The sequence below is a fragment of the Metopolophium dirhodum genome, chromosome 2 (assembly GCF_019925205.1).
Source record: "Metopolophium dirhodum isolate CAU chromosome 2, ASM1992520v1, whole genome shotgun sequence".
Lineage (NCBI taxonomy): Eukaryota > Metazoa > Arthropoda > Insecta > Hemiptera > Aphididae > Metopolophium > Metopolophium dirhodum.
The window spans coordinates 36,457,689-36,485,495 of record NC_083561.1 but is presented as its reverse complement, the minus strand read 5'-3'; the positions used below and the strand labels follow the sequence as shown (position 1 = coordinate 36,485,495).

The following is a 27,807-nucleotide window of genomic DNA, read 5'->3' as shown; positions in this document are numbered from 1 at the left end:
TGTGAATGGTTCGAGTGCGCCTACCTAATAAAACGAGTGGTACCTACGTTATAATATTATCGAGGCTGATGGTCGATGGCCACAAACTAGTAGGTATAACCCCGTGTGACTGTGACATCAACAATGTTAACGAGACCTCGTATGTTATAGTCTGGTACTGATCGTTCAGTACCAGGTCGGATCTTCTAGTACACACATGATTGGATTTTCGAAAGGATTATCGTACCTATAACTTATCAAGTAAGTCAAATTATAATTTTCGAGTAAAACTACATAGGTTCCTCTAATTAATAAATTATTTTTTATTTAAAAAAAAAAACGTTTATAAACTCGTAATAAAATATTATACCCACCTACAATATAGTGTAAATAGACGTTTACACGGTTTAAGATATTGTATATTTTAAATTTTTAAACCGTAGATGTTTATAAAATATTATCACTATTTCAGTTGAATTTAATCGTACATCTTTATATTATAATAAATATCCATTTAAAGCCTAAACGTATTATAGAATATGAGTTTGTAATGCCTATATTGTATTAAATGTTCATTGTTAGATAGGTAGGTAGGTACCTTAAATACTTTTGTAAGTATTAATGTTTTTAATCGTTTTTAAATAAAATATATATTATAATTTATAAGATACTATATAATATGGTAGGTGAAAATGATATTACATAAAATAAAATATAAATATACACGTGCATTTAGTAACTGTTATGTAATTACAACATTTGGATCAAATAATAAATTAGTTAAATTATTATTGATTTTAATATTTTATGTGATCATACTATCATAGTATGTATGAAAAAGTTCATATTTTGATAATATTTTAAGCTGTTCAAATATTGTATTTAATAAGTCGTTTTCAAAAGAAAACGAACGCATTTCGTAACAATTGATAGTGTGGCCCAGTTTTATTAATAACCATATAAGCTGTCCATGTGTGCGCACGCAACACGTCCTTCGTCACTTTTTTTTCCTTCTCAATACACGATTTTCTACAACTATGTGCAAGTGTGATAGTTTATAGGTAATTGACCTATCTGTACACTATGATAGCCGAATGGCTACCTATTATATTTAAATTGCGATAGCCAATAACCCTATCTGCCTATGGTATAAAACATATTATTATCATCAACTTTCTTTCATTCGTGTTTTTCATCATAAATGATCGTACACAAACGTCAATAAGCAGTGAGAACAATATTCAAAAGAAGGTAGACGTAGGCATAGGTTGTAATTTGTACTATTTGTATTTTTATAATAATATTACGTCAATAAAACATAAATAAACTCAATACATTTCGTGTCAGGGATGACATAGGATATGTTCAGACATATCTATTATTTACCTAAAAATAAAATAACATTTTAGTTAAAATTGTCACAGATGGGTCCACTATAGTTTTTCTAACAACTATTTTTTTATCATTTTATTACCGTGTACGCATTTTGTGTAGTATTTACTATTTATATAATAATTCAGGTGTTAGGTATATTTTATCAAGATAAAATATTATAATAAGATATACAGAGTGACCTATGTTTTTGGTTCTTTTATTTTTTGCTATCTGTCTAGGATATTCTTCTTAGTTAAAATAGGAATTTTGTGCAACTTTTGTCTGTTTTTCAATATTTATATAGTTATAATAATTTTAAAATTACATACATACAGGTATTGTAAATACTGTGTAGGTTATTTAATTGAGGTAATTGGGGTACGACGCCGAATGGCGATTTGTATTTAATTGATAAAAAACCGTATCATTTTAAAGTGTTGTGTTTTTGTAACTGATTGAGCCGAATGAGGACGATGTTATAATATGTTTGTATTGCTTTTTATTTCTTACATTAACTACTGATTGTTAAAGTATAATTGTTTGATACAGACATTTTGTTACATTTGTAGAAATAACATCTTGTTTTATGTTGATAGATTTAATTTAGGTATATTGTTTTATGCCGGTGCCTATCTAAAAATGAATTAAATAAATATTTACACTTAAAATATACATACATTATAATATCCGGTGTTAATAAATATAAGCATTTCAGTAAACAGCCCTTACTGCTTTAGTTCAATAATATGTTCGTATTTTCCATTTGGCCTGTTTCATTAATGAATGGTTATAGTTGCAGTATGTAGTATGTATCAGTGAGTAGTAACAGGCTTACACCAGTTTTTTCTCAGTAGTTGCATTAAAACATTTAAATCATCTTATATAATGTTGTAGGTTATTCGCCTTGTCTGGTAAATATGAGGCTAGTGACTGACTATACTGACTGTCTGACTAGGCACCTCACCTATATTATATTGGCCCTGGAAAGGATTAAATTCGTGGAAGTTAGGTAATCCTGTTGACATTTTGTCTAATTATTGTCATTGCGCAAGTGTTTTAAAAAAACTTTTAATCATTAATATAATATTATTCTGAATTGTTATTTTCTATTTTAATATTTAATAGTTTTAGACTAATGAAATTTGAAATGTCATTATTTATTTATAGAAAAATAAGTTTTAAGGGTCGGATTAGTTATAAAATTTACTTTTAATTCTAAGGTGTAAACAAAAGTTATTCAACTGTAGTTATAGCTATATAGTTATAGTTATACCTGTAGTATGAACTCGGTAAGCAAATACAATACAATTTACTCATTATACTACCTATATGAATTACATTATATTACGTCGACAACGTTATAATTATAGTAATAATCAACTGTGTTACTAGTTTTAATGCTGTAGGTGCCTATACACAAATTACGTGATATTAATTAAACTGTGTTGGGATGTTTAATTTTTTAATTATTTTTTTTTTATCACGAAAAGATTTTAAATACGTATTTCAGTTTCTAAATACACCATTCGTCATAGAGATACCTACTATGGATGCAGACAATAGCTGATATCTATTATTTATACCTATACTTATTTGTTTAATAAATTACAATTTCTACAGTCATTAGGTAGATATTATATTACGCACAACACGCTGAACATACTATTATTGTCTTTAGCAATTTTATTGAACTGCGTAGATTTTTGCATTTAATGTAAATAAATATATTCAATTTTTAGTTCTTAAGTATTGTTTGCCTCGACAAATTTAAACGCCGTATGAAAATTATTATATTAATCTGTAGGTAGTAGGTACTTCCGCATAATTTACGAGGACATAATTTTTTTGTATACAAATATTGCCATCCATCACTGAAGTATTTTTCACTTGTACTCCTCATATTGTTGTGTGCGGATTTTAATCAAATAGTGTATGTCACGGCCATCTTTTAAACTGCAGTCGGTAAACAGTTTTTTTAAAAATTTTTTTTTATTATTATGTTCGTATTTAAGGTCGACTAGTATTGATTCTTGCGACACATTACAGCCCTTCATCATTTTCGGGTCCCCGCGGCAGGTAAATCTATATATAGGAAACTGGTAAAATACGTTCCTATATACATACGTATGTATAATAGGTGGTGTGTATCAAAGCAAACACCAATTGTAATGTTAATTAAAAAAAAGTCCGTCAGCGATCAAATTAATATATTTTGTCGAGATGATACAATATTATTTTGTAAGTGGCCTTATACCCTTGCTATAGAACGAAAAATAATTGTAATATGTCAAAAGGTGTAACCACGTGTTTGGTTACCTATCGAATCAATAAATATTCGGCCATCCATCAATGAAGCCGTGATTCATAATCAATTCTAATAAATTACTTAAATATAAGTAATAAATATGTCGAAAAAGTCGCAACCATGACTCGGTTAGGTTGGAAATGGGTTTATTATCAGTTATTGGTGGCCTGCAGTAGACAAAATATCCGTAGGTATAACATAAATACCTGGCGGCCCTGGAAATTTCATGGTTTTTTCCCTGTTAAAATTTATTAAAATATCGTGCTATCGTATGTGTCAAACAACATTAAATGTGGTAAATACAATTTACAAAAAAATAAAACAAGTCGGAATTTAGAGTGATTGTAAAAAGAGAGGGAATGACGGAATCACAATTCCCCGCAGAGGATTTTTTGAAAGTCTTCTTAAAATATAATTCGATTCATATATTGCTTACTTATCTAATATTGTCCTCGCAAATTCCCACTTTAAATCGTAAGGCGTAATAGCGCCATTTCACATTTTATGTATATACCTACTTACAACTAGTCAAAATAGGTAAACGGTTGCCTGAATAGCTGTATACAGTTGGATAATCTAACTTTTAAGATTCTTTTATAATATGATACACGATTTATAGTATAAATAGTATATTGTATTAAAACGTTAAATGTTGCTGTGAAATTTAAAAACTTAAAATGTATAGGTAATAAATATAGGAAGATGTTATATTATACATACTTGTAAACTGTTGGACTCCTCCTCAAGACTTGTCTCCCTTAGTCCCTTACGTGACACTACCCTAGACAGGGCCTGGTTAAACAGTTACAGTTAGTTAGGAGGATATTATACAACACTATCATAAGTATTTACGAAATATACAAAAATCGAATTATGTAATCGACAGACGCGCGCGGTCTGATGGGAAAAAAAGTAATAAACGTTTGTTGATTCAAACAGAATATCTGTTGAGTGTTGAATGCTTGAATAATAATATAGGAAGGCACCTACATACTATAATATATTATAATAATATAATAATATATTGTATATTTGTATTTACAAATTAAAATATGTACTTACATTATATACATAAGTTAGGTAGGTATACCTACCGACATAATATTATTATTATCAATTAATCAAATGTTATCATATAATTTAAGTCAATATACTATGTATTTGGTTATTTACAGGGAAATCGTGTTATTTAGGTTATTATAAATATGTTTTATATTTCACATATAAACGAGAAATATTATGATGCTTGTATAATGTTTAGCTAATAGAGTAAAACTTAAATACAACTATAAAAGATAAATTTCGGGTTGAAATTTCGAAAACATGAGATTAGTTGAGTGCGTATAAATTAAAGTAGGCGCATTCATAATTTCTCGATAACGTAAAATTGGTATACATACTACATAAGTACCAATAATAAATAAAATAAGTTCGAAGAGTAGGTACTTATAAATAATTAAATATAAAACAAGATTTCAATCAGATTGTTGTTATGACTAATCAAATATAAATAATACAAATATAATATAAATCGATTTTTTAACAATAGATACTATACCTACCTACTCGTATAATAACATAATATAGTAAGTTGTAGGTATACGTATAAGTACTTACAAGCTTATAGGTACAAGCATTATTATACGATCAATTAAATAAAGGCCAGATTACTTTAATGTATTGTTCATGACTATTCTTCAATTGAAGATCCGTATTTTTAATTTATTTGTATCTATTACATCTCCATTATGTCATTTGGTTCAAATGCCTGAGGGGTTCATAATATTATTATATTTATTCTCTCCGGGAACACTTTTGCTTTCTGTATGTGTTCTCCTTCGGTCAAGGTTGATGGTTTCAAGGCTGAGATTTCACTTTTCGATGAACTTTATAATTTATTCTAATACTCACACACGTAATTATACATTTCATTTTATAATTACGTATATGCACAATTAATGAAGCAACAAAAATATTCTAAAACAATTTAATCTACAATATTCTTATTATTCACAAAATCGCGCGCACACACACTCGCATAGACAAATACACATTATACATAGGTAATATTACTATACATTTTAAATGTTTTTAGACCTTGTCGTTAAGAGCTTTCATCATTGTTTCGAAGTTTTTATTATATGATTATACAAGCATATAATATTATAATATGACGTTGTTTATGATGATTTCATATTTTCGTGAGATAGGATATTTTTCATATATAACCAGAAAGAAAAAAAACTTGAACGTCGGCCGTGAAATGAGGTTAAAACATTAATATGTCGTATTTTTATTTAATAGTGGCATGATGGGTTTATAATATATTCAAGGAGCTCGTAGGACTTTTCTGAATTTTACATAAATAAAGACCTTCGTGGAGACATTTTGTCAAAAATACTGTATAGTTGTAAGATTTAGACATTTATATAATCCTTAAAGAAGAACATACTACATAGTACATATACCTAGGTTACATATTACTGAATTATAATCTTAACAATAAAATCATTATATGTACCAACACTACCAACCTATTGGATACATGTATTTGCCTATATAGTTATATAGCCTATACCTAAGCAAAAAAAATAAACGTAGATATAACTACTGTCTACTATCATAAGATATTTCACTTAAAAAAAAATGAATACAAATATAATATTCAGTTATATCAATTTCAAAAACATACAATAATGAAAAATGAAATTAATGTAAGTCCACATGCAATATTTAGTTCAGCTGACAACTCTATTAGATGAATGTATTTTTTTCGTATGGATTAATAATCTATCATTTAGTGGTTTAAACGCTGCAGAAAGTAAACCAGTAATCTTAAAAATTTTAAATGCATTATAATATTATATTTCTATATAGGAGTGCAGGTAGTGGTTTTGTTGTATAGGTATATAATATCTTACATTAAAAAACGCGTCGAAAAGTGTTGACCCGGTCTACAGAGCAACAATAACGTTAGGTAGATAGGTAGGTAGGTAGGTAGGTAGGTTATAGGTAGTTCATAATTTTTTATTTTGTACTTTCCCTTTATTCCGTGGCTTTATGTTACACAACAGACATATAGGTTACCTTAAACTTGGCATCATGTTTATCGCATTTCATGTATCGAACTATATGTAGTTTATAGTTATATACACTTATATTTTAATATACTTATAAATTATTATATATATTGTTAAATTGTAAAATTATTTCTTATCGAATCTTCTTTGCATTACCTATAATTTACCCATTCGTTTGTAGGTGTAATACTATTTTCCATTAGCTGTGAAAAGATTTTTTTTCAAATAATTCTGTACCAAAAACATATACTATATAGGTTACATGTCAATATATAATATATATAATATTATATATTATATTATATTACCTGTTTATAATGTGTCTGTATATAACAACCATAATGTTATACACAACGTCATTGGTAGTACCTATCTATATATACGCACGCGCGTTAATAAAATAAAGTTACCTATTATATGACATAAGATTTTAAAAACCGCCATAAGTAATTACACTTTATTAGCTGCAGTGGAATTAAATTTAAAATGTTCATCGATACACAATCACAGCACGGTGAAAGTAGGACATTGATTTGGTAATAATATATGGTCAGTGCAGAATAACATACGAGACAATTTTTTATTCATTCCTATACATAATAAACTAGTTGTATCGGTGGATGTGCAAAACGTAGTAAAATTATTTCAATTAGATAACAAAAAATTAGTTATATGCGCATTGAGGTTTCCCGTTAAAACTGACAGGTCTTAAAATGCAATTCGTTATGTTTAATTACATTAGATAAATAAAAACAAATGCGTACCTATATAGATCGTTGGGTGTACTAAATATTTCCTTCGATTCCACGCTGTAGAATCATAAATTGTGATATAATAACACCACGTATTTTACGAATACACCAACGTATTATATAATTATTATAAATTAAGGTTGTAAAAACAAATTTCATATTTTTAAAATTTATACTCGATGGCTAATATTTTTGTAATGTTAGCAACAATGTTTACGTTTAATGTAGGTAATGGGCAATAACTGTATAAGTGCCTATATAATATTGTTGACATTAATCATCGAAAATTGGAGACGTGGAGTTATAAGTATACATAGATAAATTAATTTTCAGATTTGAATATAGGTAAAAAGTATCCATCATAAATGACATAAACTGTAAATACTTTATATAACCTTATATAATACCATTGATTATAAATACTAAATACTAGTATTTATAATCAATGATAATACATATACCTAAAAAATTCAAAGTTAGTAATCAGATTCTATGATGGACATTTCATGCAGCTCGAGGGTTTAGTCAGATATTTAAAAAAACAGTAGATATATACGAGTACTTTTGAATTTATTTATTGTTTGGTATCTCAGTTCAGGGGCATACCCAAGGGGGGGGGGGGGGGTATGGACCCCCCATTTATTGACAGAATTTAAAATTCTTAAGGTGCAAACCACTGCTGATTGTATACATGTTAAAAAAATTTGAACCCCCTTTTGAAAAATGCCTGGGTACACAGCTGGCTCAGTTTTATATATTTCATGTGATCATTTTCCAGTTATACAAAACATAGTTATTTATTCTGATTTCCGTATATTATTCCTACTTATAAATTACAAGTTATAATAATGATTTTATAATATAATACCTAAATAATATTATTTATTATTATTTTTTTTTTTTTTTTTTTTTTTTTTTTTTTTTTTTTTTTTTTTATTGAGTAACCCGCGGCAACATAGGCCATTGGGTGTGGGGAGGGTACTGTAGGTTTTATATTGGGTAGGTTTGGTAGGTTTTATATTGGGTAGGTTGGTACACGTGTGTGTCGTGTTTGGCAGAATTTCTAATGGGGCACCCGTAGGTTTCTGCCGTGCCCCGGGGTGGGGGGATGGCGGCACTTGTTCTCCGGACACCGTGACTTGCACGGAGAAAAATGCCGCCCAGTGGTCGAGGATCGAACTCGGACCGGCTGTGCCGAATCCGTCGCGTTAGACCACTCGGCCACCTCGTCCCCCCTTATTATTATTTATTACCTATATAATATTATATTTATCAATAATTCTTATACGTTTATACGCAATCATACAAAAAATAAGATAATTGGTAAACACAATTATAATATAAACATTGACAAAATTAACTTTCGATAATTTCTTTCCTATTAATATGTGGGTACCTTCAACTGATATTATTTGTAATTAGTGGTAAATGGTAGCGAAATTCAGACTAATATCAGACCGGAAATATATACATATATTTCAATGCCATTCATTTAATTTAATCTTTATACCTATATACTTAAACTGATAATGAACTAGTCAATATTGATATTATTGCCATTTTCGTTCAACGTTTATTTAATTGATAATAATTGGAATAACATTGAATGGACATTGGACACTGTAGCGGTCAACGTAGTTTATATGCTTATACCAGTTATACCTATATGACATTGTATAGCAGGGTGATTTCTTTAACGGTAAACACTCGTTTGCTGGGTTGCATATAAACAATTTATTAAATTTAATGGTTCACTAAAAATTTAACGGACCAATCATGGGCCACTAAATCTTGTTTAAGGGACCATTAGCTCACTATTTATTCATTAAATGTTTTGTGCATTCCGGCAATTATCTCGAAAATTATAAAGGTTTTTAGATATATTTTTGTTACATGATTTGTGGTCACATAAAACTACTAATTTGAAAAAATTCAATTTTTTTCTATTTAGGTTCTTTTTTAAACGACACTACATTTTTTAATCTATGTAAATTCGTAAAATATTTATTTTTTTTCAAATTTTGGTGTAATACGGTTAAATTAAATTTTGTTAATCACCTGGTATTTATAACTGCCGTAATATAATAATATGAATATATTATATAACTTTACGAATAATTTAATTTTTCACATAATAATACATTAAATAATTTAACATCACTTACGTGCATTAACGTAATATTATATTACATTATATTATGTATTTATGTCTGTGTACCAAACTATCTTCATAATCACTATATAGTATATACCTATTTAGGTATCTTATAGTAAATTATAATAAAGTAATAATACACATGATTAAATCATTTATTTTTGACAGGCCAGTGAGAATTAACAAATAATTTATGAAAATAGAGACCCATTTTCATTTTTATTTGTATCTGTCATCATCTTTCGGGACAGTAAAAATGCTTCTATTTTCTTCAACAGCATCTTTTCTGATAAAAAAGTGAATCTATAGTTGGTACTTTAGGGGGTCAAAAATATAAATACCCAATAGATTTCGAAAGCGTCAGGAAAAACAAACAAATAATAAGGAAAAACTGAGATTTTTACGCAAAACCAGTTAAAAACCGTAGATACATGAAATGTTCACTGAATTTTTATATTAGCAATTTCTATGCTGGATAAATGTTTGAAATATTGCGACTGTTTTTGAGCCATTTATAGGCATAAGAAAATTTCGAGTTTTATTAGTTTCTTTTAAAAGTTATTGTCGATAAAAATTTTTTTGTTTGATCAAAAAACTTGAAAGTGTAATACAACGTTCCTTAAAAGTTATTGTAGAGAAAAAAAAAAAAAAAATGAGCGTAAATCCAGACATTTTTTATAAGCATCTGAAGTTATATAATGTTGACAAAAATCATTCAAATCACGAAAATTGACAAATTATTTCAAGTTAGAAATTCATAAAAAATTTTATTTTTGAGCTTTGGAAATTTAATTCAATATTCTAACTTAAAGTTTTTCTACATTTATCAAAAAAAAGAAAGTTTGCGGGAGGTCAAATTAATTTTTTACGAGCGTGTTTGAAGTCAAATATTGGATATTCACCTGTAAATTAATAAATTCTTCTATTGATATTCAAAAACTAATAACTGTAGGTACTTGAAATTTTCATCAAATGTTTATTTTATCATTTGCTATACATGATAACATTTACAATACATTTTGACTAGTTTTGGGTTATTTAGTTAAGACTTGAAAATTTAAAACAAGGATTCTCATAAATAGTTCATACTGTAACCAACAAATCTAAAAAATATATAAACACAGTTAATTTTTTATATACATTTTAAGTTAATATTTGAACGAAATTACACATTTAAACCAAGAATAACAGTTTTAGTTATTTTGTGTTTATTTAAAAATATTATTGGTGGGTATATGAAACTTTTAGAGTATATTATTATTTTATTTTATACACACAATGAAGTTTTCAAATGTTATTGTTTTTTCAAAAATGAATTTAACCTACTGTTGTAATAATGCCTTATAGTAAAAGAAATAACTTAAATCACAATAATATTATCAAATATATTTAGTAATATTATATAGGCTGACATTATAGTAATAGTCTTTGCTCAGAAATGTACAATGATTTTATGTCATTGAATTCAAATTTAACACATCCATTGCTAACTTACTCACTTACTTGGGCCAGTGACTCTCTACTCTTTATACACATAATGAACAGCAGAGCATTACCCACTTCCCGCTTTTTTAAAATTATTGGTTAGGTAATAATACCTATTTAGATTAGATTGATATAATTAATGCTAGATTAGCTATCTTAAATTTAAAAATATCAATAGTATATCATACGGTATAGGTAGGTAGCAGCATTGATTATGAATACTATTAGTAGGTATTATATACTATTATTAATATTCATAATCAATGGTAGGTATACCGATAAAAATTTTGCATATTATGTACCGATTATGGTACGGCCTACCAGGTAGGTATATTTTAATATTTTATAATATTGTTTTTTACTACATTAAACATTTATGTACAATATAGAACATAGTTTTTTTTTTATTCAAAATAATTAAGATATTAAAATGTAATTGTAAATAGATACCTATTCTTAAATCTCGATAATTTGAATTATGTAATTTATTTAAATGCGGTATTGAATAATATGTTTTATGGTTAGATTCAATAGGTACCATAATATGTTTACTTTTCTGTGTGGTCACTATTATATAGATAGGTATCATTATTAAATAATAATTCGTGCCATTGTGTTACGTGGTAGGTACTAAGTAACATTAATACCATACAAATATATATTTTAAAGCTACAAAATATATCTAATAAATTATGTAACCTAGTTAAGTTATTAAAGTGGGAGAAATAAATTACTGGAATACTGGATTGAGGCCATCATCAAGGAACCTATAGTATAATACAATAATATTATAAGGAACTTACTAAAGTTATAATAACAATTATTTTCTAAGAAATTGTAGTTAATAAATTACTTCATATAGGAATATAAATTAATAAATGTATTCAAATTGAATTAATCTTTATTTAGATTTTAGTAAATAGTTAACTAGGTAAGTAGGTATAGCAGTTTATATCATTGAAGTTATTTTCGGAAAAAAATTTCAATAAGTATTAAATATTTAAATTGAATGGGTACTAGGTAGGTAATTCGTAATTTCGTAATTCGAAAATTAGTTATAGGGTAAGTATAGAGGTGAGAATGAACACAATTGCATACTGATATAATATTATCTACAAAACTATTTAGTTGAATTAGGTATCATTTTAATATTTTCATAGTACACTCAATATAATTTTTTTTCTGAAGTACCTACCTAATTTAAGACACTATTGGTTTAATGAGTATACCTATAATAATAGTAATTTTTGTGTGTGGTCACTGATCATGGTTTTAAGATAGAATTATATAGAAATAGATCTCCAGACTAAACTATACATTGCATTAAATTCATCCTCATTATCGATTGTAAAATCTGAACGGGCTGAATGTATTTTTAACAATTCAAGTAGGTATAGCTACGTATTTATTGATTTTTTGAAAACATTCGGATTTTTACGTTATATTCCTGATGCATAAATATATTTAAATATATTTTAGTTATTTTGTCGAGGTCCAGAAATCCTGGTTATAGGCTGCTTTGTACTTAGAATTCTTACAAAATATTTATTTTAGAATATTGTTATAAAGATATAATTTATTATTTGACAGTCATAAGTAATTTTCAAAACGTGATGATAATATTAGTTTCTTATATTATAAAAAAATGAGTTTCAAATACGATGTAACTACGACCTACCTATACTTATACTTAAAACTGTAGTACAAGTGTACAACTTATTTACTTATACAAGGTTACCTACTTCATAATTTTTCAATAACCTTGTATCGTTACTTTGTACGAGCTCTTGAAATTGTTTATACGTTTTGTGGACACTGTATAAAGGTCTGTGCTTCCCAGTAAATATTACATATTTTTTTTCTCGAATGGAGTTATTGATCACCATCACGTCATATTCCTTTCAAGTTGAAAATAATATTTTAATACTCTTTTCGTCCACACCCAGTTTTTGTTGTCTGCGGTTTTTTTTGATATTGAAATTCATTAATAAAATGTTTATTAGGTACCTATAGGTATAATACAAAAATATCATACATGTGAATTACTTCAACTTTGCCTGGGGAGTTTTAAATAAATTATAATTATTATGATTTATAAAATAATATATTTTTATTAATGCCGTTATACTAGATATATTATATCGATGATAAATAACTATATATAGATACCTGTCAACAGTGTTAACGTAACTACCATACGTAGTAGTTATAATATGACTACTATAGCATTCATCCTAATTTTGTAATAATATTATAATTTGTTTAAATTAATTATATGTGAACTAACCTTCAGTAAAAGTATTGATATGTCCAGCTGCTCTTTTTATTCTATAAACCTTAACAATTTAATAGGTTGATTATTTTTTATGACATTTTTATAATAGGTATTTTTTACACTGTAGATAATATATTATATTATATGACAATATTATATAATTAATGCAATTGTTTTAATTGTTATTATACCTATATGGTAGGACGCTATAAAGTGTCGAAGGTTTGTTTATAAAATGTAGAAACCGGTATCTACATTATAATATTATTATCAATATCATATTTATTATTTTTAAATAAGTACCTGTACCACAAATTACAATTGAATACTCTCCAATATGTTTAATATTTGTAGGTAGGTTGGTTAGGTTTAGGTACCTACTGAAATAGAGTGGATATAGGTTAGGTTAGGTATGGTTTAGGGCAATAAAAATTTGAAGAAAATGGGTCATCTATAATATTGTTATAAATACTTAAATATTTTTTATTACGATTAATTTTCTAATTATAGTATAATTGTACAAAAGTATAGGTAATATGTAATTTTCACGTTAAAAATTTGAATAAATTAATATAAGTGAAGGTCGAATCAATGTTGTTTGAATAAAGATAGATAGGTAATAAAATACCTGTATATATAAAGTAGATGTTAAATAATGTCTTATTAATTATTATATACTTATTGCATTTTTAACAACTAACATACAACCACACATCGGCAAAATTAAATAGTATTACATAAGTTTTTTTTATGTTGACTGAACTTACTGACATAAATGATATAATATTACGTTATTGATTAATTTCGAGATATTTCAATATTTGATACAATACAATTTAATATAAGTAGATTACACCTACATAATATATAACTTCGTGAGTTTCAATATCATTATATATTATGTATAATAATATAGTGCCATACTACCATAGTTTAGTTATAATTATAGAACATAGAAGTATATGTGAGGTATGTAATAACTAATGTTAAATAATATGAAAGATGTGTTAAAAAAAGCTTTCTAGTGAGATAGGTGGCCGGTGGGTACAAAGAACTGGGTGGGTCACTGAGGCCGGGTGTCTTTCAATTTGAAAGCAATGTTAGGTACCTATGTCTTCATATTCGCCAAATATGAACTCAGTATTGCAGCTCAGTTCGCTATTTAGAATTTGTTTACGTGATGCTTTATAAATACCGTTTTGACAGTTTTAACTCTTAAGTGCTCGTAAACATTATGTTGAATTAAAATTAACAGGCGGAGTGCTTGCCAATTGGTAGGTAAATAGGTACTTCCTTAAGTTTTTACTAGTTAATCATGTTTTCAATAACTTTGAGAAATTATAAAATCCAAGTTTTTTCACCAATACAATAAAACCTCTCTATAACGAATTACCCTTATCTTTATTAACAGTCCAAACTTATCTTTTGTTGTTCTTAATGAACTTGGTGAAGAGTGAAACATTCTATCTATAATATATCTATATGGCTATATATGAACATATGGCTGAAAAACAAAATTTTATGAGAGGGTAGTAACCCTTCCCCCCCCCCTTTGGTTTCGCAACTAATTAACAACTAATATGTATAACTATAAGGACGTAGGTACCTATATTGGCAATATTATTATGTACCTAGATCAGTCAATGGTAAAATCAGTTGATTATTATTAATTTAATTAGTATTGCACGTCTGCACATCACTTATGTAGATTAGTAATAATATTAATATATATACATATAATACCTTACAAAAATAGTTTTAGAAATGACATTTTCTTAGTTCATGCCACATTTTTGGCCAATATTTTCAATTAACCATAATTTAATACGCAATTTAAAAAGAGAAAGAGTGAAATGAGGTTAGCTAAGCTTCTCAAATATTTTATAGCAATTATATAGGCACCTAATATTATTATTTAATATAATATAGTTAATAATTGTTACGGAAGTCAAAGTTTCTTAGAAAGTCATAATGTTTAGTTGGGTGTATTAATGTGACTAATTTATTTACTAGTTCATACAGTATAAAATTACAATTTTCAAAATTATTAGCGAATATTTCATACAAATAAATTGATTATAGCTGACAGTCACCCAGACCGATATGCCATTGTCGATTGACTGGGAATCAACCCATCTCTGCTACCTTATGATAAATGTCAGTTATATTAGACGTATTGAACTGACTTTTGGTCGGTATCCAGTCACCTTAAGTAGGTACCTATATTTTATTCAAAATTATTGAAGGAGACATATTACAAATAATTACAATTCTTAAATTTAAATACGACTACCCGAGTAGAGGTACTCAGGTACATATATACTTATATTTAGGTATATTCGTATTATTATAATATTACTTTATAGCCCATCAATAATAATTATTTATTAGGCATCTACTGTAGTAGGCAGTAATCACTGTGCTGCGCTAGTTTGCATATAACATTATATTAATATCATTATTTAAACGACGTAGCATGTTCGTTGCGAGCTTGCGACATTTAATAATAGTTAGTTATAATTTGGTATTTAAAGTAGTTTAGATGAGTGGAGTAATGGTCCAACATTTTGGCGGGGTAATCCTGTACCACTCCACATTATAGATGATTGAATATTGATATAAATAAATTACACAACTATTGATTTTCGGGGGGGGGGGGGGGCTTTGAACGTGTCTGCTCATCTACTTATCCAAAATTCAATGTTTATAAATCGAAATACTTCAAAAAAAATATTCTGCTTTGAAATGAGGAATTAAGAATTAAAGTTCTGTACATTTTTTTAAAATAATAGAAATAAACAATTGTAGAAAAAATATATTATTTTTGGAAAATGTTTGTTTTATAACGGCTTAAAATTGTGAAAAAAAATATTTTCAAAAACTATTAACGTTTTTGAGTTGTTTGTCTTATTATAATGAGTATCTTACTGTCCTACGTTAAATGGATCATATATTAAATATTGTTTAATAACTTTATTTCGAGTTTAGGTACTATACGAATACCTACCTACCTATATAATTTGAATTTTTTTGTAGTGGTTGTACTACCTGTCTCCCTACCAACATAAAATATTTTAAATGTGTTTAGTAAAATTTTATGACTATTGACTTGGATGAAATGTAAAAATCAAATTTTCGTTATTTTTTACCTAGATACTAATATGGCTATAGTGTGATGATTGATGACCTTATAATTATTTTATTAAAGCAAATAATTGTATACCTACTTATGTGTTGTTTTATTTTATGTTTTGTTTAATAGGATGTGTAGGGACGCTATCCAACCACAGCCACCGCCGCTTGCTTCCGTCGAAGTACGAAGTGCGTTTAAAAGATATAACGCGTCGGCTATGGTGCTTAGAGGAGTCTCCCTGACTGTCCGTAGAAATACAATGTATATAAACGTAGTATTCATTATTATTAGATGTATAAATTAAATTTACATTTTACATAGATATCAAATAATAATATGGATAATACTGGACAATTTGATGAATTATTTTCTTATTTTCAGTTATGGTCTATTAGGACCCAGTGGATGTGGCAAAACAACACTTTTAAATTGTATAGTCGGAAGAACGAAATTGGATAACGGTGTCATCAATTTAGAATCAAATGTGATTGATGATATTGGTTACATGCCACAGGTGATAGAATTTATTTAATGCGTAACAATTCTATATTAAAATTGATACCTATAGGTATCAATTTATAATAATATGTATAAGTACATATAAATTATAATAACCACGAATTGTTTCTAGGATTTATGTCTAGATCCTTTACTTAGCGTCGAAGAAATATTTTTCTACTTTGGAACAATTTTTGGTCGTTCTCGAAATGAAATAATTAGTCGTTACAAATATTTCAATGCTTTATTTGACTTGCCTAAACGAAAAATGTTAATAAACAATTTAAGGTAAGCACAACGACAATATAATAGGTATACCCTTTGAGCAGTGGTGTAGCCAGTAATTTAAAATACAGGGGGGGGGGATCAAAGCCAAAATATTTTTAAAAAAAAGTACTCAACAATTAACAATAATAAGTTATTTTTATGTTGTTTCAATGTTTTGATATGGCATTATGACCAATGGTGCTGGCATAGCCTCCCCCATGGCTACGCCACTGCCTTTAAGGATGCAATCTTTGTTAGAAGCCTGTTAGTGGATGTGTATACTGCAGGCTTACAGCGTTAACATAAATACTAAATTTAGTGGCATTCTTGGCATTTTTAAGTGGCAGCCATCGCCTGTCAGTGCAGAAGTATAAATTAAAATATTTTTCGAGTCATTCACTGCAAATTAATTTATTATTCAAAGTTAAAAATTGATCAGTAGAATATTAGAATATATATATATTAAATAATTTTATTGTGTGTGGCAAGAGTTTAGTTTAAGTGAATACACTGTACCTATTTATAGTAACATAAGTCATAAGCATAACATACCTATTATGTTTCAGTGGAGGTCAACAACGGAGAGTTTCCCTCGCAGTGGCTCTTCTCCATAATCCAACTCTTTTAATATTAGACGAACCTACTGTTGGTTTGGATCCAATACTGAGCGAAAAGTAAGTATTATAACTTATAAGATAATATGTCTATTGCCTATACCTACCTACACAACCTACTATTGATATTTAGTATTTACTAATGTTACCATTCGTCCGTAGTCCGTAACATAATAAAAAAACATTTGTTTGATTAGAATCTGGTTACATTTATCTGACTTGTCATCGGAAGGCAAGACAATTATTATTACTACACATTATATTGAAGAAGCTAGAAAAGCGCACACAGTTGGTATGATGAGAAGCGGAATAATACTATCAGAAGATGCTCCGGAAAATTTACTGAAATGTTACGGATGCTCAACTTTAGAAGACGTGTTCCTCAAGTTGTGTGTGATTGATACGTCGAAAGTCATACAAGTAAATAATTTATTTTACCCTGGGCTCGAACTTCGTTCCAGCACCTGTAAAATATACTTTCTAATGTTACCTACATATTTAGTACCTACCTATCTACCTATTGGCTGTTTATATATTATTATATTATATGAACATTGGCGCAACCATGAACCAGGGGATGGTTGTGTTAGGTACTGGTACGATGCATAATATTTAAAATGATTGGGAAATATTGAATGAATCCCCCCCACCAAGGCCCAAAACTTGTATTTCTAAAAAATTGTATATTGCTAACAAAAAAAAAGATGGGTAAGTGGATGTCGCTCTGCTGTACAGTAGGTTACAAGTGGGTCACTGTAATGGATGGTGTTAAATTTGAATTCAATGATATAATATCATTGTATAAGAAAAACGATTCTGAACGAAAACGGTCAGTCAGCCTATGATATTACCAAGTGTATTTGATGATATTATTGTAAATAAAGTAATTTATATACCTATAACCTATTTACGTGGAGCCTTGATTTAAATTTTCAATTTTTAGCTTTAAAAGTTGAACATTTTATAAATTTTTAACTACAAAATAATTATTAAATTTGAAATTTGAAAATTTTGTCAAAATTTGAATTTAAAATGCTTATAAAAAATAATTGTGCCTATGTATTTTTAACATTTTTCAACTGCTATTGTAACAAAATATCAGGAGCGTTGCATTAAAATTTCACGCTTTTTTACCGAACAAATAAAATTTTATTGATATTTATAGAAAAAAAAACTAAAAAAATTGAAAACTGAAAATGTTTGTAAACAGCTCAAAAAAATTCAAAATATTTGGAAAATGTATAGAAAATGCTAATATAAACATTTAGTCAAAATTTCATGTACCTACGGTCATTTGTTTTTGAGTTGCACCAAAAACCAAAATCGATTTTCTCGAAAACAGATTTGGCGTAAAAATTTAAAATTGTATGGAGTGTAGAAAATGCTAATATAAACATTCAGTGAAATTTTTAAGTATTTACAGTCATATGTTTTTTAATTACAACAAAATAAGAAAATCGAGTGAATATCAAATGTTGTAAAAATATGAAAAAAATAAAAATAAAAATTTAATTTGACTTTCTTGTAGACATTTTTTTTTTTTGATAAAGGTAGACAAACTTATGGATAATCATGTATTACATTTTCAAATCTTTGATTAAAAAAGAAAAATTTTTATGAATTCTCAACTCAAAATAATTTGCCAATTTTCGTGATTTTTTCGTATTATGTCAAGATTTGAACTTTAAATGCTTATAAATAAAAACTGTGACTAAGGATTTTTAATTTTTTTCATCTGCCTTTGAAACAATAACCTAGGAGCCTTCTATTAAATTTTCAAGCTTTTTTAACCAACAAATAAAATTTTATTGATATTTATAGAAAAAAAACTAAAAAAAAATGGAAACTGAAAATGTTAGTAAACAGCTCAAAAAAAGTCAAAATATTTGGAAAATGTTATGGTGTATAGAAAATGCTAATATAAACATTTAGTCAAAATTTCATGTACCTACGGTCATTTGTTTTTGAGTTGCACCAAAAACCAAAATCGATTTTCTCAAAAACAGATTTTGCGTAAAAATTCCCGTTTTTCCTTAATTTTTCTTTTGTTTTTCACGTCGCTTTTGAAAACTACTGGGAAATGTTTACTTTTACTGTCCTATAAGGTGATGACACACAAAAAAAATAAAAAAAAAAACATTGTAAAATCAATACATTCATCGCTTCGCTCAGAATCTAAAAAAAACATATTATAGTATCGACTATTATAGACACGTAAAAGTATGTAATTATTGGAGGTACGTAGGTGTATGACTTTTAGCGTGTATCTGCTATGTGTATGGACTACGAGAATACTAAATAACTTGGGGAAATACTAAGAATATTCTCTTGATAAGAATTGTATTGTTATTATTCTAAAAATAAATGTTTGTATTTGTTATTATAAGTTTTGTGAGAATTATAACTATAATTAGGCCCCCCCCCCCAGCCAAGTCTCTGGAACCGTTCCATACAGAACAAACATACTCTATAGTCTATACTACTAAAAAAAACGGCACTTTAATTCTTTAATATAACTACATTATTTTAGCACCCCCATAAATATCTCTAGTTGCACCAATTAATACGTTATTTAAATAACTAATAATTAAAATATACCTATATAACTGTAATAGTAGGTATTTAAAAACCTACTGACCATAATATAGTTTTAAATTTTAACGCAATAAAATAAATCATGAAATTATTATACATTTATATTTTATATTGTATTTAAAAATAGTATTTCTTATTAAGTTACGTTATTGTTTAGAAGTCTGCATTACCTACTGATGACGGTGTACAAAAAAAACTGTTACCTCTAGACAATAACAAGAAATTCGAAACGAGACGGTTTCGGGCTCAGATGTTGAAAAATCGATTTTTACTGTGGAGAAATAAACAGTAATAATATTATATTTATTATTGATAATCATTTATACATAATATCAAACATTTTTTATATTTATATGATATAAATTAATTTTTCAGGATGACTTACCTAATGTTGGGTCTGCCAATCATTATAACTTTATTTTTCAATATGGCGATTGGACGCGATCCCAAGAATATTAGAATTGGAATTATAAACGAAGAAATCAATTTGAGAGACTGTGCAAATTTTACTTATAAACACAACAATAATTGTTTCATGAACGAAAAAATTTATGGCAGTTGTCAATTGATTTATCAACTTCATAAAAGAACTTATAAAATTGTATGTAAATAAGAATACATTTAATTGTATTTTTTAACACGACTACCATTTATATTATTAATTAAAAATTGTAATATGTGTAGAAAGACTATTATAATGTTGAAGATGCAAAATCATCTATAAAAAAAAATGAAATTTTGGCCTTGTTACGGTTCAATTGGAATTATACGGAATCGTTGAAGGACAGAGTAAACAATGGCCAAAACAGTTTGGAAGATGTAGTGGACAACAGCTTCTTGGAGTTTTGGGTCGACGATTCAGGTGATTTTTAATTTTTAAGAAACTATTAAATAACCTTTTAATTCATTCAGTCTTATGGATATGTTTTAGATAGATATATGTCAATTTTAATTGAAAGAGACGTGACTTTGAGTTTAGCCGACGCTTTCAAAAATTTAGTCGGTTCTTGTAAAGATTCATTGGATAAAGTATTTTCTTATCCCATTAAGGTACCATATACTATAAACTATCATATTATCCAAACATTTTGTTGATATTTTTAAATAATTTATTACATTTTAGATTCATGATGCTCTGTACGGTTCAAATTCAGGGTCTTTTGCTCATTTTGTTGCACCAGGAACAGTATGTATGTAAGTGTTCTTAAATTGTTCAATTATTTGTATGCTAAAAATTAGGCATTTGGTAGACAACTGTAAAAGCATTACTCAATATTCATCATTTACTGAATTCAGTAAATATATTAATTGAGTAAGCGCATACCAGTATCTTACATATGGCCCTACATTTATAAATTGTCACCTTATGTTTTTTAAAAATATTTCTAGATGTATGTTTTTCTTGCCATTAATCTTCACAACTTTTGTTATGCTCGATGAGCAAAATGATGGAATACTGGACCGGGTATTAACTTCTGGTATGACATACCTTGAAATTGCATTAGCTCATTCAATCATTCAAATTACATATATATGTATCCAAGCAATTGAAATTTTAATAATTATGTACGTCTTCTACGATAATCCATACATTGGATCGATTACAATTGGATTCAGTCTTCTCATAGTCATTGGAATAACAGGAATGATATATGGTTAGTTTTATTAATAGTGTCTTGCTATTGATTTATTAATTTTTATAAATTATAAATAATACATTTTTTTTTATTAATATTTATTATTTTAAGGTTTTGTATTGGCTTTGTCAAATGACAGTCATTTTGCAGCTGGATTTGCAGGAGTCGGCACAAATTTTTTGTTGATGTGTGCTTGTGGTAAATAAATTATCATTAAGTTAAGTAAATTATAATTTTTCAAACAAATTTTATTCTTAGGTTTTATTTGGCCAACTCAAGGGGCTCGTCATTTTGTTAAATATACCAACAAGTTTGTCCCAATTACATTGGCTATTGAAGCATTACGAGGTATAACCATGCGTGGTTGGTCTATTGATCACACGGCAGTTTATATGGGATTTGTTTCGATGTTAATTTGGGCTTTGATATTCTACGCAATATCTTATGCATTATACAAATCAAAGAAAGGCACATGGAAGAAAGTGTAGATATGAGATCTGCAGGATCTCAGAAAAATATAATTCAATGTGTCAAGTACAAAAGACTGCCAGAATGCTTTGTGGCAATCAAATATATTAAGTTTTCTTTATAATGTTAAAATTCTATGAGCAATTGTAAATAAATGTATTTAAGTAGGATAAATGTAATTTATTACATAGGATTCTAAAATATTATGTAAAAATAAAATATAAATAAATGAAAATGTAATATTTTCATAGTGCAAAAATACTATTTAATATTTATTATTCATAATAAAGTTATAATATAATAAAAACATTATCTAGGTGCACTTATTAAAGATAAAATTATTATTTTTTAAAATTATTTATTAATGAAAATACGGTTTGTATTATTTTTTTAGAGTCTCTAATGTGGTCAATTATTTCTAAATTGTCATTAATATCAATAATAAATTGATTAATGTTATCTTCAATTGTTTTCTCGCTAGATTGTGTTTCTAAGCAACTCTTAGCCAAATTCGCCAACGACGATTTTTCAGAACCAAATATACTATCAAGATCGAATAATTCTAAAAATGGTGATGATAATTCTTGAAAAGGAGGTGGATACACCTACAATATAAACAATATTTTAACAATTAAAAATAATCAACTTAATGCTAAAAATTTAATACTTACAGCAAATTGTAAGGCAGGTAAGGTGTCATTGAATGTAGGAGGAATGAGTTGTAACTGATTGTGGGGTACATTTAATGTTTTATACGCTTCAACTGTATCAGGTAACATTGTGGTATTTAAAGAACACAATTTAGTGTCTATAAGGGAATTTATGTTGTCAGCTGAGAATAAAAAATGCCCCGTATTGTTCAAACTTTCTTGAAGCTGTAGACAGGTGCGAACACGAGATGATAACATTCCAATATCTGGTACCATTTTATAATCTGAAGTCTTGAACAAAGAAAACAACATGTATTACATTAGTAGAAAATTAAATGTTTCAAGTTAACTTCAACTATATTTAGAGATTTGATATAGGTAGATAATATGAAAAACAAAAATTTTAAGAATATGTTATAATTACATATTATGTAGCGTGATCAGGTGTATTTATAAAGGGTAGGCGGAAAAAAAGTCCAGAAATATAAATATAAATGTGAACACAATATATATCCTCTACTCCTAATTAGTAATTACTATGTACTTATGACAAAATATAATAATCTATTATAATGAAAATAATAATTAGGTATTTGTTATTGTATAAAATATAGATAAGATAAAATAAAAATATAAAATATATGAACACAATGTATTCGTCATGATATATTGTGTTATAAGTTAAAAGTAAAAAAACATAAGTATCTGGTATATACATACTAAAATATTATTTATTGTCTAAATATATTATACTACCACCTGTTTTGTATTAACTTATTATTTTATTATTTATATAGTTGTGTAATTTTTGTATACACTTCAGTATGTATATACCTAAGACTGATATTTTTTGACTTATAAGTTGTAAGTTATAACACAACATAATATTGTATTCATATTTATATTTCTGGGTTTTTTTTATGGATTCTTTATGTAGACATCTCTTATTTTGTAGGTTTTTGAGTAGGGTTTCTTTTTATACTAAGTTTAACAACTATTACAAAAGATGTGTAAAATACCAGAAAATTAGCATGCTTCCTCGCTATCCTATAGGCTATTAGTAAATTACATAGGAATATAATATACAATTTAGTTGATGGAACCGGTTCAATCTTAAATTATTTCAAACTGATAACCAATATAGTAGCTCGCATAAAATGTTACTAAAAGTTGTCAAATTGAATACCAACAACAATCAACACTAAATTGGAGATTCCACATCTGCAAAGTTGCAATATATTTGTGTTAAAATAAGCTTTTGGTCTAATATAATCAAATAAATTGCATTTTTCTACTTTTTTTAAATGTATGTCTAACTAAAATTAAACTCATCGAGTGTAATAGTTCAGTGCAATAAATCTATCGGAAAAAATAATTTTATTTTTGCTGATTTAATACATGTCATTTTTTTATGGGTCAGTGTATTATAATAAATACTAAAATTGCTAATTTAGAGTTGGATAAATTTAAGGTTTAATAACAGATTTAAATATAATAACTTGATACGTACCTCAGGATCATTAGCATCAATTTCATTTAAGGTTATATTATTTGTGATCAAGAAATCAAATAAAATCTCACGGATTTTATCATTTTCTTCCCAATTAATATATTTGTCTGTTAGCAAATGACCAGAACCAATGACTGCAAGTTTTCCTTTTTTGGCTATAATAATATGTTAATTTAATTATTATACTAGTAATAGTAATAGTAATAGTTATATTTCTATAATAGAGATAATTAATAAAAAAAATCAAACTAACAACATTTACCTTATTGTATGTACACTATTAATTAATCTTATGAAAAAGTGCAAAGGGTGATTCAACTAACACGATATAATGCAATTTGTGTATTATTAAATATTTGTTATATGGTACCTTTGTTGGAATACTTTGAAGCAGAATAAAAAGCACAGAGTGGTCTATTAAGAGGATAAGCAACAGAACCACTAGTAAGTATAGGAGCAGCTGGTTTAGCCACATTTAAACTAGCACCATAAGGAAATACAAAACTTATACATCTGAAAATTGTTTAATATCAAATTATTAAGATGAAAAGCCTATAAAAAATTAGATAAAGACAAAAAAAGATAATTGAATTAATCTTTGTAGTCATTTATTAGTTGATAAATTTGAGTATATAACAGGGGCGGCCAAATGATGGGTTGCGATCAACCACGGATGATTTCAAAGTCGAGAAACTTTTGTTAGAACTTATTATATATTTAGTAGAAATACATAATACAGTAGTACATACAAACATATTTTGGAAATACTATCATTTTTTATTTTTATTTTTTTTATTATTTAGATAAGTGTTCTCTTGCTGGACAGATTATATATTAATAACTCTTCTCATTGATTTTAAAATCATATTAATTATATTCTACATTGTACTCATGCACATGTAACATTTAATTATGAAGCTAAAATACTATTACCAGTGAAACATTAATAGAAAAATAATAGAAAATAATGGTATAACTGAACACAATTTAATTATTAGATAATGAGTTCCAAACTAAATATTTATTAGACAAACACTCTAAATATTCTAGTTTTGTTATATTGGTTTAAAAAAAAAATAAAAATAAAATTCAAAATGATCTCAATCTTTAACATTTATTTATCCATAAGGACTTGGGAATATATTTCTAAAAATACCTTATTAAAAATTAACAATATACCTATTTTACTACCAATTGTTAGGTTATTTTGGTTTAAAACATTAGGTTACTGTTTACGTAAACAAAAATTATTATGGAAAAGCTTTTTTTATATTGAATACTAATATATATATATATATGACATTTATTGTTAGCTTACTTTGATGTGTTTTCATTTTCTCGGTCTAAATATTTAGCCACAGCTTCATTAACAACACCATCTTTAACCAGGCATTCTTTTGGGTGGAAATATAAATAATAGTGTGTGCGTAATACATAGTCTAAAAATAAAAATATAAACAAAATGGCTACTTATAATAAGAATATAAAATATAGTATCAATTAATTAAATAATAGAATAAATTACTTCTTAGTTAAAAATGTAAATGTTAAATTTTTATAATAAAGACTTGAAACTATAATACAAATTTCCTCGTAAGTTCTTACTGACACATAAAATTCTAAAAAATACCTATATATACAAATTTTTTTTATAGACATTAGAAGTTCAATGTTGATGAAATTGGATATTTAAACTATGATTAGTTATATTATTGCAATTCTAAAATATTTGTGAGGACTTGAAATGATTTCATACTCTATTAATATCCATACACAATATACATTTTTAAAATATTTAGATTAATTTTAAGCTTTTGATTATTTATAGTTTATACTGTATTACTAATAGTAAAATAGCAATATATGATAAAATATAGTAATATAGGCTGACAGACCATCAGATTTGTTTTTCGTATGCAATTATTTATCATTTGAATTTAAATCTGATACATCCATTAAAGCAGCAGTCCCCACCAAGATTTTGGAAAGCATGAAATATTATTTTTGAAAACTACTTGCGTGCCTTGGTTTAGGCCACATGCAATGAATAAATTTAAATTTGCACACATTATTGACCAAGGGCATATTTTTTTTCAACAGGACCCGAGTGTAAAGATTTCTAGTTTCTAATTATATTTTTAATTATAATGTGGGGACTGCTGCATTAGAGTGGTCTACCTATGGCGAGGTAGGTACGCTCGATTCCTATACAGCAGATTGCCTACTTGCCAAATTCTTTTAAAACTTTAAATATTCTTACCACTATTAACCATTATACCAAATTCTTCTAATAAATAATTTATATTAGTATGTAGTTCTTTTTCGCCTCCTTCAGAAAACATAACTAATACGGATCCTCCGAGATCAATATATTTATGAAGACAATTAAATTCTGCTTCTGAAAACATAGCACGTGGTGCTCCAAATACAACTAACTGCACACCATTTAAGACATCCACTGTGATCTCATGTTTATTTCTACAAATTGTTTTAAAATAAATATTAAGGCATGTAACTTTAGGTATTTAATTTAATATTTCAGTAACTTACATGGCAATCGTGTAAGATCCTTGCAATTTCCTTCTCAAAATTTTCAAATTATCATTGATATCAAACATTTCATTTTTAGCCATATCAAATAATATAATATTATTATTACTATCTCCCATATTCATGATTTCTGTGGTTGAACCCAAGTAAAAATGTATTAAATTATATTAATCCATTGTTGTACAAATTGTATATCAATTACTGCAAATTCGGTATCTTATGATGGTATACTACCAGGGGTAGGACACTTCTCGGCGGCGGGCTGATAATAGAGAATCAACCACTGCAGGTCCGCAGTAGGGGCATGATCTGGGAAAATATGAAATCTTAACGTTTTCATTTTTGGTAGCACTGAATTTGCCATGATACCACGTTTTATTGTTATCTCTATTATATTAACGTATCGGAATTTTTAAAAATAATTCTATATTAATAGTTAATACCACTTTTTATTTATTTTTGTAATTTAATTGAATCAAT

At 27.2% G+C, this 27,807-nt stretch overlaps 2 protein-coding genes across 2 annotated transcripts; one reads left to right on the top strand and one right to left on the bottom strand.

Moving 5' to 3' along the window:
• The first annotated feature begins 77 nt into the window (after window positions 1–77).
• Window positions 78–22,879, top strand: LOC132938489 (ABC transporter G family member 23-like). Its single transcript, XM_061005354.1, has 14 exons — window positions 78–240; window positions 16,668–16,799; window positions 16,920–17,052; window positions 17,170–17,324; window positions 17,870–17,977; window positions 18,115–18,337; window positions 20,670–20,800; window positions 20,888–21,113; window positions 21,197–21,374; window positions 21,444–21,562; window positions 21,636–21,706; window positions 21,902–22,167; window positions 22,261–22,347; window positions 22,408–22,879. Exons 2-14 carry the CDS (start codon window positions 16,669–16,671, stop codon window positions 22,635–22,637), a joined length of 2,058 nt encoding a protein of 685 aa, XP_060861337.1. The 5' UTR covers window positions 78–240; window position 16,668; the 3' UTR covers window positions 22,638–22,879.
• On the bottom strand, window positions 22,867–27,596 carry LOC132938491 (intraflagellar transport protein 52 homolog). Its single transcript, XM_061005356.1, has 7 exons — window positions 27,328–27,596; window positions 27,038–27,255; window positions 26,096–26,216; window positions 25,148–25,290; window positions 24,778–24,932; window positions 23,289–23,558; window positions 22,867–23,222 (listed from the first exon to the last, which is right to left on the bottom strand). The coding sequence occupies exons 1-7, from the start codon at window positions 27,450–27,452 to the stop codon at window positions 22,959–22,961; spliced, it is 1,296 nt and encodes a 431-aa protein (XP_060861339.1). The 5' UTR covers window positions 27,453–27,596; the 3' UTR covers window positions 22,867–22,958.
• Between the last annotated feature and the right edge of the window lie 211 nt (window positions 27,597–27,807).

Bases quoted from the DNA above. Each gene is read 5' to 3' on its own strand.
- LOC132938489 (XM_061005354.1), top strand. From the start codon at position 16,669: ATGTGTAGGGACGCTATCCAACCACAGCCACCGCCGCTTGCTTCCGTC. The intron at 17,325-17,869 runs GTAAGCACAACG...ATTATGTTTCAG, and splicing joins ATGTTAATAAACAATTTAAG to TGGAGGTCAACAACGGAGAG. The intron at 22,168-22,260 runs GTTAGTTTTATT...TATTATTTTAAG, and splicing joins AATAACAGGAATGATATATG to GTTTTGTATTGGCTTTGTCA.
- LOC132938491 (XM_061005356.1), bottom strand. From the start codon at position 27,452: ATGAATATGGGAGATAGTAATAATAATATTATATTATTTGATATGGCT. The intron at 24,933-25,147 runs GTACCATATAAC...ATATTATTATAG, and splicing joins TTCAAAGTATTCCAACAAAG to CCAAAAAAGGAAAACTTGCA. The intron at 23,223-23,288 runs GTAAGTATTAAA...TTTATATTGTAG, and splicing joins TACCTGCCTTACAATTTGCT to GTGTATCCACCTCCTTTTCA.